Raw genomic sequence first — 14,637 nt, forward strand, 5'->3', positions numbered from 1 at the left:
TGGCAAACAATGTGTGGCTGCTGTGCTTAGGTTGCACTGCGGTACTCGCCGTTCACGACTGCCGCCATTTGCGATTTCTCACATTCTTGCAATGCATGATCGACTCAGCTACACATATTTCGCGTTTAGCTTCGTTACTTTTATATAAGCGCATTTACTTAAAAAATTATCCAGAGGAATGAAAATGTCCGTGCTGCCCGTCGACGAGGAATGTAAGTGGTGTCGCAAATGCATTTAATTGGAACGATCTTTTTTTTTCTTTCCAAAACAGTTCCCACTTTCCAACAATAGATCATTACTGCTGTTTAGCGAAGCTCAGAGAAGAAAAAAGACGTGTTACTGTATTTTATTGTTACTAGAGATGTCCTTTACGCAGTGGCCACCACGCTCTGGAAACACAATGTTTGACATTTTCTGCTTTTGTTCTAATAAAAATGATGCAACATGTTTTTTCATAATATCATTCTGCAGTCCTTTGAGAACATTTTGGGGGACTTTGAACAAAATTGAGATTGGGTTTTTTTTATTATAGATTTTTGAATGGAGGAGCACTTTTCTCTTTTTGGTGTTTCGAGCATGAAAATTTACTACTTTGAAAATTATTAGAGAAATACAAATGCAGAGGTTCATTATTCACATAAAGGCCTATTCATAATGCAAATATGAACAAGCTAAGATGTTCACAGAAGTAGCCATAGCGCCCCAAATTTGACTGATTTTCAAAAACGCAGCGTTTTTCGTGAATTTTTAAAAATACATAATTTACTCAGAATTCCATGAAATGATAATAGCGATTTCCTCTTTACTTCTACTTCCGCCAAAAAGAAAGATATTTGTAATATATAGCTTGAGTAGCTGCCAGCATGGTTCCGAAGTTACGAAAACGCATTCTTCGTAAAATGGTCGTCGTCAACCGGCGACACTTGTCGAATTTTGCTGTGTTGAAAAAAAATTTTATTTGAAAACGAACTGCGATTTCATGCTGTGCAATCATATGTGCACAACATACAATATTATCAGGAAAATCGGAAACATCAAATATACACCCTTTTTCGATCTTTCGTGGAATCGACCTTCCTTCATTCATAGCGAGGGTCTCGTTCTGGAAGACTTGATGCTTTCAGGTAGTATGCGAGGGATTGTTGGTCAGCTGCCAGCTCGTAATAAGTTCACGTGGTACGTGACGCCAACAGGCAGAAAAAGAGTATTCCGCACTCGCCGTCATGGCTACTGGCGGCGCTGAATGACGCTCCCACATTTAAATGTACATATATACCCTATAAAGTGGACGGGGGGATGGCCGCCGCGGTAGCTCAGTTGGTAGAGCATCGGACGCGTTATTCGAAAGTCGCATGTTCGGTCCCTGCCCGCAGCAAGCTATCTTTTCGTCCACTTTTCTTTCTTCACGTTTACCTTACATTTACCACTAATACCATCCCCTATACTTTCCTTGGCATTATTGCCTGTTGGTGCTCATTAATATTGTGTATAACGTAGAAAAACGAGCCATGAAAATTAACACTTCTTTCCTTCAAAGCATTCCTTGTATTATAGCTGGCATGAGTGAACTACTTCTGCTCAAGTACTTTCACACAACCTTGAGCAATTAAAAACATGACTTTAGCAACGAGGCATTAACACCTAGAATGTTACATAAAAGAAACGCCAAACCTATATCCCTTACGTCGTGCGTCGGAAAGTTGATGGAGCACGCCTTCCTCAGTCGTATCAACGCACACTTGGACGACATCGAAGCGTATCCGGACACCATGCTCGCGTTTCGAGCTCATCTCTCCACGCAGGATGCAATGTTGCAAATCAAACACCAGGTACTTGACAATAAGACGAGAGGTACTAGGGCCATTCTAGGATTAGACCTCAAGAAAGCCTTCGACAACGCAGCTCACGCAGCCATACTGCGCAAGATGGCCACACTAAATCTAGGCAACCGAGCGTATAACTACGTTAAGGATTTCCTCACTAACGGGAGTATCTCGTTAACCCTGGGCAAACTCGCATCAGAAGACAGTAGTATGGGCAGCGTCGGCGCCCCACAAGGCTCCGTCATCTCGCCGATGCTCTTTAATCTCGTTATGATCGGCCTCCTCGAACGCCTAAACGCCATTGAGGGAGTGCATCACGCCATATACGCAGACGACATTACGATTTGGGTATGCGAGGGAAGCGACGGAGAAATCGAGCAGCGGCTACAGACCGCGGTTGAGGTAGTGGAACAGTACCTCGTAGGAACCGGTCTTGTCTGCTCGCCAGAAAAATCTGAACTTCTTCTCTACCGCCCGACGCTTAAGGGAAGGCCCCCCAAGTGTTACATCCGGCATGCTGAGCACGAATACATTTGCGTACGCACCAAAGAAGGACACGAAATACCAAGGGTCAAGCAGATAACGATGCTCGGACTCATCATAGAATCCAACGGCGCCAACGGAGCAACGATCAGGAATCTGGAGACTAAAATCACGAACACGATGAGGCTCATCAGAAGAATCACCAACAGACATCGCGGTATGAAGGAGACCAGTGTCGTCAGACTCATACACTCCTTCGTCATTAGTCGCATAACATACGTGGCCGTCTACCACAACTGGTACACTGCAGAAAAGGCCAAGCTTAACACTCTAATTAGAAGAACGCACAAGATGGCGCTGGGCCTTCCTGATAGCCCAAGCACGGAACTTCTGCTACAGCTGGGCATCCACAATACACTCGAAGATTTGATAGAGGCTCAACAAATCTCGGAACTCGAGAGACTAACCAGGACACGAACGGGCAGGAGCATCCTGGACAAACTGGAGATATCCTATCACAAGCAGCACGGCGACGAGACATCCCTGCCCAGCTCGATCAGAGAAAAGCTACAGGTGGCTAGCCTACCTAATAACATGCATCCCGGACTGAATCAGGGTCGAAGAGCGAGTAGAGCCAGGTCTTTACTACAAGCCTTCGGTAGGGACAAGGAAGCGTTGTTTGTAGACGCAGCAGAATACGCGGATAGACGTGCATTCGCAGTGGCAGTCCTCAATACTGATAAACAATTGGTCAGCTCGTGCAGTGTACGCGGCGAAAACCCTGAGGCAGCGGAAGAAGTGGCGATCGCCCTAGCCATCGTTTGCCCCGGTTGCAGATATATAAGTGACTCACAGGAATGCGAATTATATATCATCTCTGAAGAGACGGAAGAACGAAACATTATATGGTTCCCGGCTCATACGTCCCCCCACACCCCCGTACCCAACCTCAATGGAGAGGTCCATCATGTAGCGCGAGGTCTCACGTTCCGGGCTCGTGTAGAAAAGTCCTCTCCAGGGGATGGAAATCCAGTGGAGGGCTTTACAGAGAGGGACAGAATGACTAGATACTGTAACATTACAAAATTTTATCAAAAATCCAGGTGTATTTATCCACCCGCAAGCCCCAAACTCGACAGGGCCCAATCGGTAGAATGGAGGCAACTACAAACCCAGACCTTCCCCAACCCCGTTCACCTCAGGAGGATATACCCAGACGTCTATTCAGACGATAACTGCAAATTATGCGGCTGGACTCACGCGTCTCTTAGGCAGATTCTCTGGGAATGCGCGGTTATAGGCGAAGAAAATGCAGTCTCCCCAGATGAAGCTGCAGCGCGGTGGACGGCCGCGCTGCGCAGCTCGAACCTCCAAGATCAATTGTGGGCCATCCAGCAAGCCCGTGAGGCGGCGCGGAGACAGGGTCTCCGGTCCTCCTCGAGGGCGGCCTAGGCCCAGGCCACGAATTTGCCGGAGTTCTTAATAAAGTTGCTACCACCACCACCACCTGTTAAAACTGTACCGCTCCGTAATGCCGCCCATTTTTCATATAGGTTGAGCTTGCCAGTGAACTAATCGCTCAACCCAATGCAGTCCTAAAATTCTCGATTTTCTTGTCCTATATCCAAATGCGTAGGAAGCGCCAGCTAAACAAATGTCGCTGGGCAAAAACAAAATTGCATTGGCTGGTTAACTGCACAGCGTTCAGTGAACCAGCTAAGTACCACAGCTGATTTCACAAGCGAGAATACATCAGGCAAGTATACAAAGCTAATAAAAGCGTTCGGCAATATCTACATATTTTGACGTCGTCGTTATGGTGAAGGCGGTTGCGGCAGACGGACGGAAAACGGAGAAACTCTTCATTAAGCGAACTTTTGCCCTGGAAATGAAAAGTCAAACTACAAGCAATACGCCCTGTACACTGATAGCTGCGATTACAGTCCTCGGCCGCCGGAAATTTGACGGTTGTCGGCACAATTTGGCTTTTACAGACGAGTGATGAAAAATGCCAGCGTTATCGCTGGCGCTCGCGAATAGGTCGGCAAAAAATGTGAAGCTCACTCAGACTCAATCATGAAATACATTTTGCTCAGAGGGCTCGCTCGGAGTCAGATTCAGCAAAATTTTCGCCGACCGGACACACTCGCACTTAAACTCACTAAAATATTTCTCAGCCGGACTCACTTGGACTCAAACTCACCAATATATTACTTATTCGGATTCGCTCAGACTCGGACTCACGGCTCGATCTGAGTCTGAGTGAGTCGACTCATGAGTCCGTTAGCGTATAATTAGCTTGTACAGCGAAAGCTGTTATGAGATCATTTCACCGGCCGTTTTTGGCGCCGTAGTTGTCCGCCGCCGCCGGTGTCCGTAACCAATATCGCTCGAAATAAGAAAAAAAAGGAAATAAGAAAAAATTTCCAGGATGGAACGAGGTTCGAACGTGGGCCCTCTGCGTGGGAGCCCAGTATTCAGACTCTGAGCCATGCCGGTGCTTGAAACTGCTTTGCAAAAAGGTCCTATACAGGCTTCATGTCGGGAAGGAACCACACTAGCAAATGCAATATAGCGTGGTTGAATAGTAAAATAAGCACCAAGCGTCGCACAACGCGAATTCTGTAACCAGGCGTCACACAATGCGAATTGCGCAACGAGTAGGTTGTTGAATGCTTCCAATCCGTTACAAAGGGCTCTGCCATAATTCTTCATCGTCATCAGGCACAGCATCAACACAGTGCGCATAACGCCTTACATGCGTTTAGCAGGTACCACGGCTCTCCGTAGAATGACAAAAAGTGGCACAGTGCCTGCTGCCCAACTTCTCAAAAATTACAATGATTTAGAGCGTAGTGGGTTCCTCGCAAGTGCACTTGTATTGGTTGCCAAGGAAGCCCATAAGCGCATGATCCATTTCGTCAGGGTCTCAGTAAAATTACAATGATTTATAGCGTAGTGGGTTGCTCGCAAGTGCACTTGTATTGGTTGCCAAGGAAGCCCAAAGCGCATGATCCATTTCCACGGGGTCTCAGTAAAGTTCTTCGCCCCCCCGCCCCCGTCTCTCTCCCACGTCAACGTATGTTATAAAGCATGACAGGAGAGGGAAATAGCGACCGGGCGTCACCCAATGCAAAAACAATACTGGTTAAAGCTTCCAACCCATTACAAAAGGCTGAGCCATAATTCTTCATCGTCATCAGTCGTCGCGTCAACAAAGTGCACATAATGCCTTACATACGTGTAGCTGGTGCCTCGCTTCTCCGCAGAATTACGAATAATGGCTTGGTAGGTGCTTCATAACTTCACAAAAATTGTGATTTATGGCGTAGTGGGTACCTTTCTAGTGTACTTGTATTGTAGCTCCAAGAGAGCTTACAACGGGTACTAGAAACGCCGCTCTTCCAGCTTTCGCTGTGACTGTGCTGCGATTTCAGCGCAGGCCTGGCGTTTTTTTCGATCATTGTCTCAATGCCCTTGAACGCCAATATCTCGCATAATCGGTGTTCTGCGATGTGCATTTTGATATCGTACCTTCAAATACGAGCTATGAATAGTCGCAATCCAGTAAGGACATTTTTATTGAAATATATGACTCACACGAGATATTTTTATAAAGCACTTCCCATGAAAGGGTTTTATGGAAAGAGCTTTATAACACCTCCGGCCGTAACTCTAGCCTCTGGTCAATAAATATTGATCTGGCATATGAACGCTAGTTTGTTGAAGGATGTGTGAGTAAATGTGAGTATAAACGTGAGCCGACATATGGCTAATAGTAAAGCTGAAGTTGAGTAGTTATCACCGTAGGTCAGCAAAAAAATATGAAGCTCACTAAGACTCACTCAAGAAATATATTTTGTGCTTAGCGCTCACTCAGACTCCGACTCACCAAAGTTTCCCTCCACCGGCTCACTCGAACTCAGACTCAATAATTTTTTTCTCAACCGGGCTCACTCACACTCAAACTCACCAAAATATTACTCACTCGGGCTCACTCAGCTCACACTAACAGCTCAATCTAAATCTGAGTGGGTGGACTCATGGGTGAGTTTGTCCACCTATGTAGCTCGCGTAAGCTCCCGAAGAAACTTGAATAGTCGCGTTTTGCGAGTGATATTCAACAGAGCAATCTGAAAGGATTGCGAAGCTTTCTACTCATTGCGGCGCAGCCTGCGCCGAGCGGTCCTAACAGTTTTTCTGGGTGCAACACGGTCACATCAAAATAAAAAAAGTAAGCGCGCGTGGAGATACCGACAGTCGTTGTAACTGGTTTTAACCTTTATTTTACTGTTTTTCAGGACGGAATGCTTCGGAGCACCTCCAAGCCACCCAGGACGATGGCTGATAGATTGTTCTCAATACGTGAGATGTTACGCGTGTTTACCGCGGGATTGTCATCATCATTATTATTTCCTTTGTATCTCACACAAGAGATATTCTCTTTTGACAGATCTTAAAATTCTCCCCCCTCAAAAGTGTTCATCCGCGTTTATTGCTGCTCATTTCCTGCTTTATTTTCACTGCCGTATGCGACTGCGCTTCCCTTCCCTTCGCAATCCTGCTGTAACACTGTTACACCACCGGCTACTATGTATGTGATGCAGAATTCATACAGGAGGTCTTGGTGTGCTTGGGAACAGACGAACGACGAAGACATCTATCTGGCTAGATGTCCTTAGTCGCTGTGGGAACAGTTGTGTCAGAATACATTTGGCGAATTGAATCACACTGATGTATGTTAAGACTTAATTCCAAAGTCCAATTCATTAAATTATTTCATATTATTACATACTGCAAACCTTCATTAGAGCCCGCACATTTAGTATTTTGCACCAGAATGATTACGTACTGTTCCATTATTAGGCGAACGTGCAGCGCACCTTTTGTAATGCGCAGAAAAAATCTCTTCACAATTTATTGTATGTGCGTTCGCCCACTTTGGGAGCTTAGATTTGTGTTATTCTACGGTGGTCTGGCTTATACATTACACCTTCTTCTAACAACAGCACGTGAAGCGCTGCGCTTACGGCTTGGTTTTCCAATCTCCGCACTCAATAATATTTCTACTACGAAACACATTTTGGTTTTCTTTAAAACTATGTTTCGTGTGCTAACAGTGTAAGCATTCCTAAGCATTTTTATCACACAGATAGTGTTCAGTGTGTGTTTCTAAGCAAGCTGGCCGCAGTTTTGGAATTTCAATCATGTGGGGACAATTTTTATGTAAATACTATTGCGCAGAAGCTTTTGTAACCATTAGAAGTGCGAATTCAAAATATAGTTTTCACACATGCGCCAAACAGCAGTTTTTTTTTTTAATTCGATCAGCATTTGTCTAATGCTGATCGGATATTTAAGAGAGTTGTCGGAAGACCACTTTGCAAGCCTACAAATAAACTCAGTCGCAGCCAAATATACTTCTGTTAGTGAAGAGAAGGCAGGTCTGGATATTTTTCAAAAAATGTTAATTAAAGTAGTCGTTTTCACTTCCACCGCCAGACTCCACACTAATATTCGAGGAAGAGAGAGATAAGATTCTTTAATGAAATGCCCGGAGAGGTTAGCCTGGTTTGTCGCCTGGCTTGCTACTCCAGGTGTCGGGTGATTATGGTATATACAATGATCACATATACACCATATACACACAAATAGTACATACAGTCACAAACACACATATATACATAAGAAGAGTCCTTCACAGGCTTTGGTTAAGCTGAGTGTTCCTCAAAAACGCCAACAGCGCTTTTGTGCTGCGCATCGCACAACTGTTGTCTTGCCACGGGCCGAGAAGGTGCAGCAGCTCCAAGCTCGTGCCGCGTTGCAAATGAAGTGCCTCCTTCAGAATCTGTCGTTCTGCGTCGTAATGGGAACAGTCGCAGAGTACGTGCTTTAGGTCTTCCCGAGTGTTACATGTGGTGCACATGGGTGAGTCCGACTGCCTGATCTTGTGCTTGAAGTATTTCGTGTAGGCAACGTCGAGTCTCAGCCGGTGAATGCAAGTTTCATCTTGTCTGGTTAATCCCTGCGGCACATGAAAGCTACACGTCGGGTCTATTCTGTGCAGCGGTCCATACTGGTTGTTCGCATCGCTCCATATTGTTCTCTGCAGATTACGCGCGAACGCAGACACCAGAATCGCTGCGTCTTTTCTTGAAAAAGGAATTTCAATTTCCTCAGATGCTGTGTCATGCGCAGCTCTGGCAGCGGAGTCAGCTCGAACATTCCCTTCGATGCCGCAGTGAGCGGGCAGCCACTGCAGTACTACATCGTGGTGTAGTTCATGAGCATTATTGCCTAGGCGCCTGATGTCTAGGACTAGTTGGTCTTGCGTACGTGGAGATTTCAGGGACTGCAGTGCGGCTCGTGAGTCGGAGAATATCACCCAAGAGTCGGGTCTCTGATCTTTAATATATGCAAGCGCCCTCCGCAATGCAGCCAGCTCAGTGGCAGCGGCGGATGTACGGTGGCTGAGAGTGGCTGTGATGGTGACATTCGCCGACGGTATCCACACACCTATAGCAGATGAGCCATCTGTGACAGACCCATCTGTATAAACGTGACGGCGGGTTCTATAGTTGGTGTTGATGTGTTCTAGAGCGAAGTACGTCAACGCTGGCCCAGGTGTGTTTCTCTTGCTCTTGAACCCCGGCACTGTCGTGACTATCGTCCAGGAAGGAAGCTGCCATGGAGGCCCCGACAATATCGACGGCTGTTCATACGTCGGGGCTAGTTGCACCCGTTCTAGCATAACTTAAGCCCCCAATATGCATCTCTTCTGTAGTTACATTGGCATACTCGTTGTTTGTTTGAGCTGCCAACGTCACCGAACAGTCAGAATTTTATGCATACGTGTCTTATCATGTACACCTGTGAGCATAAGTACAGGGACCACGGGAGCGCATGCCAAAATAGCAGCCTTGGCGCGAGCCGTCTTATGTCGCAAGCACTGCTCTAGCCAATACGCGGCCATAGTGATGCTCTCGACACAAGAAGGCTCGCCACCAGACGGCGCACATAGCCATTTTGGCAAGCGCTGCTGTGGCCAGTATACTTATGCTCAGGGGTGTGCGCCATGTGTAATTGATTTCCGCGCCAGGCCACACTCGATTGCCATTAAAGAGTCCCTGAAACGGTGTTTAGAAATTAGGTTAGCGTTTATGCTGCAACATTGTCATATGATGGATGGATGAATAAACTTTATTTCGGTCCCTCGGAACGCACCCTAGCACGTTGCGGGCCGCTCCTACGTCGGAACAGAAAGACCAAGTCTCTCTGCTGCGTCGCGGGCCCGTTGGACTGCCCATAGATATGATTCACACCCTCAATTAAGCGATGCGCCATCCATCACGCTACCTACGCGGAATTGGATGCTACCGTGCTTCCTATCACTGCATTTTCCTCTTAACTCGTCAAGCACGCAGCCGTCGCTGGCAACAGAAGCGCTCTAGGCGAGTTGAGCTGCACTTCCCTCTAGCGCGTGGTTAGGTTCTGCGCCGCGAGGCTGCGCAAGGATACCCAACCCTCACATTCTATTTTACATTGCTAACTATGCTTTACTTTACGCTATGTTTTACATTGCTAACTATGCTTTATCCCCTTTTTTACGACAGTTATTATGTATTAGAAGAGGAGTCACCGGCGCCGCACATAGGCACCAACCAATACAAAAGCCCATATACAAAAGATGCAGCCCTAATTGACGATGCATTCTGTCATCTTCTTGTGAAATGCGGACCGTTCTTTTCGGCGGAGAGAGTGATTTCCGGGCACCAGTTTTCTGTATAGGCGCAATAATGCCGTGCCATGTGAAGTAGCCTTCGCTATTGCGCATACGACGAAAGGTCAGAGTACGAGCCCTCAAGCATAACAATATCCGCCGGTTTCGGCGCGTCGTTGTGATCTGCCTGTACCGCCAAGCCGGTAAGGACAAAGCTTGCCCTTATAGGCTTCCGCCAATGCTTTTTGGCATTGCCAATGATTCTTAGCGGCCGGTAGAAAACCTCTTACTTGTATATGTATGTTAGCCACGTAGGTTCCCACCAAGTTATTCTCGGCGGGGATCTCTCAAGAATAGGTGTCTTTGGGCCAATAATCTCAACAAAGGGTTTTCATTGGTGACAACTTCGAATTGCTGGCCCCACAAGTAATAATAGTTCTTCGACACTGAATCCAGTGCTTCCTTCTCCAACAGGCTACAGTTTGTCGCTCCTGCAAAGACGCTTCTTGAAGCAGAGAAAATGGGATGTTCTCCTGTTTGAACTCGCTGTGTTTGAATAGATCCGAGGCCGTTGGTGACGCATCACCGTTGAGTTCAAGCGGCTTGAGCGCGTCGAAATGCTGTAACAGAGGGGCAGACCTAAGGACCTTGCTTTTCTAAAAGAATCGCGAAGATCCCACGCATTGTGTGAATGGATTTATTGCGTAGCTGTCAATGAGCAGCTGCCTCTCGAAATGTGTTATATACCTATACCTACCGCGGTAGCTTAGTACGTAAGGTGTCGTTCTGCTAAGCCGAAGCGTGCGGGTCCGATCCCGGCTACATTGGATGCATTTATAAAGGTTGAAATCGAAAGAACATTTGCATGCTGAAAATGAGGTGCACGTTAAAGAACCCCGGGTGGTCAAACTTATTCCGGATTCACCCACCATGGCCTGGCTCACAATCTAATTGTAGCCTTGGCACGTCAAACCCCGGCACATGTTGACACAATATGGTTTCAAACTATGCGCGCTGCCTAAGTTGCGCCCTTCCAATTGTTTGCGGCATACGTCCGAAACAAATCAAAGGTGTTGCAATAAACACGTGCCTGCATGAGGCATGCCAACGCAGCTGCGGGCGATCCACGAAAAAGACAAGGGAAAAGTGAGAAGAGGAGGCGTGGATTTCGAGCAGAAAGAAGTCTGTTCTCAGGAGCTACTAGGAAACTTTTGAAAATAATTGAAACAATATGATCTGCCTGACTACTAGCCGATCCATCTGAGTGGGTTGCTCGCAATCATCTTCAAGTACCTTTCTTGAACTTGTACTCAAGACCAAATAAACATTCATTCATTCAATCCCAGGAGCATGATGATCAGAATACTTTCGTTTTAGCTATATCCATCTCGTGCACAAGTTCGCCCAACCCGCCTTAGTTCATTAAAGTGTGGTTTTGAACTGCGCGTTACAATATTATCAATAAGAATAAAACCTCACTGTATACAGTGTAGTCTGTTTAATCATCGCTACGGCGTATGAGAGCTCGAGCTTCATTTGCGAGAAATGCAATTAAGAAATCTTCTTTGACATTTTGCATTCGTTGCGATCTAGTCACTGTTTCATTTTTGGTGATCTTTCCAGACGTGCAGGCAGGAGCAGCCGTATGAAAATGACACAGGATGTCCGGATGGCTGCCTCTGCGCCCTTAACCAGTCGCTAACCTTTCCCAAACGAGGTTTCTGCGGTTAAGATCCAGAAAATATCGCCCGAAGGAGTTTGCAATATTTACTTTGTCAAGATGTTTATTAGCGGGTACTCGTCGACGGCGCACGACAGCGACAGTCAAGGCGGGGCCGAATCTCTGCACGAGGGGCGTGCTCTCAGAGTAGAACACGACCCACTAGAAGGCGCTCGAGAGGATTACCCATTACTGAGTAGGAACTCTTCGCTACAATTACCCCGGGTACGAAAAGGGAGCCGACTGGCGACCTAGCAGCTTGTCACTATGAGCGGGTCATGCTAGAGCTTCAGGCGCGCTACGTTGACAATGTCGTGCCCTCGACGGCGCATGTCCGAAGATGGGTCGATGGGTTCGATCAGGTAGTTGACCGTGGATGTGCGTTCAACGACACGTTAGGGGCCTTCGTATTTGGGCAGTAGCTTGGAAGAGAGGCCGGTTGCAGTGGTAGGGACCGAGAGCCATACAAGCGCTCCAGGATGGAACGTGCGCGCAGAACTGGTGGTGTCACCGCGAATGCTCTTATGCCGCTCTTGGTTATACGTAGTGAAGGTCTTGGAGAGCTCGCGACACTCCTCAGCGAGTCTGGCTGTCGCAGAAATAGGCGCACATTCAGATCGACCCGGCTTTTAGGAAAGGATTGTGTCGATTGTGTGCGACGGGTGCCTGCCATACAATAAGAAAAATGGTGAGAAACCAGTAGTGCTCTGAGGGGCGGTATTGTAGGCATACGTGACGAAGGGCAGAACGACATCCCAATTTGTGTGGTCGGCGGCGATGTACATCGAGAGCATGTCGCCGAGCGTGCGGTTAAAGCGTTCGGTGAGGCCATTCGTCTGCGGGTGGTAAGCAGTTGTTTTGCGGTGAACAACGTTGCACTCTTTGAGAATGGCTTCGACGACTTCCGAGAAGAAGACACGGCCTCGATCACTGAGCAGCTCCAGGGGTGGACCGTGACGCAGCATGAATCGGTGGAGCAGGAAGGAGGCCACATCGCGCGCTGAAGCCGCAGGGAGGGTGGCCGTTTCAGCGTATCGCGTGAGGTGGTCTACAGCGACGATGGACCAGCGTTTACCAGCGGACGTCAGAGGAAGTGGCCCATACAAATCAATCCTAACGCGCCCAAACGGTCAGTCAGGGCAAGGTATAGGTTGCAGACCTGCCGGCGACAGGTGCGTTGAAGTTTTGCGGCGCTGAAAATCGATGCAGGAGCGAACGAAATTCTGCACGTAGCGGTGCATCCCTCGCCAAAAGTACCGTTGGCGAATGCGGTGATAGGTTTTCGATACCCCAGAGTGTGCACAATGCGAATCAGAGTGGAACGACTCGCATATGTCAGAACGCAGACTGCGGGGTATTAGTAGTAGCCACTGCCGGCCGTCGCCGTTGTAATTGCGTCGGTGAAGCAGGTCGTCGCGAACGGCGAAATGGAGGGCTTGAAGAAGCAACGCGCGAGTGGATGGTGTGGCCGATGGATCAGTCAGCAAGTCTACCAATGAGGCAATCCATTGATCCTTGCACTGTTCGGTAGCGATGGTGTGAATCTCGATGGAAGAAACGACAAACTGAGACGCTGAGCTGGGGGCATTGTCGTCAGGCAAGGGAGAGCGCGACAGGGCGTCGGCGTCAGCATGCAGTCGTGCGTTGCGGTACAGCACGCGGATGTCATAGTCTTGCGGGCGAAGTGCCCAATGGGCAATACGGTCTGAGGGATCCTTCAATGACGACAACCAGCACAGTGCATGATGGTCGGTGACGACATCAAATGGGCGACCATACAAATAAGGTCGGAACTTCGTAAGGGCCCACATTATTGCCAGGCATTCTTTCTCCGTGACGGTCTAGTTGGTCTCGGCTTTAATAAGCGTACGACTTGCATATGCGACGACATATTCCGGGAACCCAGGTTTGCGCTGCGCAAGGACAGCACCGAGGCCGACACCGCTGGCGTCCATGTGTACCTCTGTAGGGGCCATAGGGTCGTAGTGGCGTAGAATGGGAGGAGACGTCAACAAACGACGGAGCCTTGCAAAAGCGTCGTCGCACTCTGACGATAACGAATTGAGGGGCCCGTTACTTCCAAAGAGCTTCGTCAGCGGTGATATGATAGCCGCGAAGTTTCGGATGAAGGGCCGAAAGTAGGAGCATAGTCCTACGAAACTGCGCAGTTCTTGGACGGACGTAGGTTTGGGGAACTCTGTCACGGCCCGAAGCTTGGCTGGATGGGGGGGATGCTGTCCTTGGACACGACGTATCTTAGTATCGTCCGCTGCAATGTTGGAAATCGGCACTTCTTCAGATTCAGTTGTAGCCCGGCGTCGCTCAAACGCGTCCAAACCTGCCGCAGGCGTTGAAGATGCGTTGAGAAGTCCGGGGCGAAAATGACGACGTCTTCGAGGTAGCACAGGCACGTGTGCCATTTTAAGTTGCGCAGAACGGTATCCATCATGCGCTCAAAAGTCTCGGGCGCATTGCACAGCCCAAACGGCATCACGTTGAATTCGTACAAGCCGTCAGGTTGACAAACGCTGTCTTCGGTCGAGCGTCATCAGCCATGGGGACTTGCCAGTACCCTGAGCGCAAATCGAGCGATGAAAAGAACTCTGCTCCTTGCAGGCTGTCAATGGCGTCGTCTATTCGAGGCAGGGGATAAACGTCCTTGCGGGTGATCTTATTGAGTCGGCGGTAGTCCACGCAGAACCGCACAGAGCCGTCCTTCTTCGCAACGAGAACGACAGGAGACGCCCACGGGCTGTTTGAGGGTCGAATAACATCGCGGCGAAGCATGTCTTCGACTTGCTCGTTAATTACACGACGCTCTGCTGGAGATACGCGATATGGACGTTGCCGCAGCGGTGGTTGGGCGCCAGTGTCGATGTGATGCGTGACAG

At 48.3% G+C, this 14,637-nt stretch overlaps 1 protein-coding gene across 1 annotated transcript; it reads left to right on the top strand.

Annotated features, from left to right (window-relative positions):
• Positions 1 to 1,703: 1,703 nt before the first annotated feature.
• On the top strand, positions 1,704 to 6,654 carry LOC119391623 (uncharacterized). Its single transcript, XM_037659291.1, has 2 exons — positions 1,704 to 2,934; positions 6,608 to 6,654. Exons 1-2 carry the CDS (start codon positions 1,704 to 1,706, stop codon positions 6,652 to 6,654), a joined length of 1,278 nt encoding a protein of 425 aa, XP_037515219.1.
• The last annotated feature ends 7,983 nt before the right edge of the window (positions 6,655 to 14,637 follow it).

The sequence above is a fragment of the Rhipicephalus sanguineus genome, chromosome 4 (genome assembly GCF_013339695.2).
Source record: "Rhipicephalus sanguineus isolate Rsan-2018 chromosome 4, BIME_Rsan_1.4, whole genome shotgun sequence".
Taxonomy (NCBI): Eukaryota; Metazoa; Arthropoda; class Arachnida; order Ixodida; family Ixodidae; genus Rhipicephalus; species Rhipicephalus sanguineus.

Bases quoted from the DNA above. Each gene is read 5' to 3' on its own strand.
- LOC119391623 (XM_037659291.1), top strand. From the start codon at position 1,704: ATGGAGCACGCCTTCCTCAGTCGTATCAACGCACACTTGGACGACATC. The intron at 2,935-6,607 runs GTAGAGCCAGGT...ACTGTTTTTCAG, and splicing joins GAATCAGGGTCGAAGAGCGA to GACGGAATGCTTCGGAGCAC.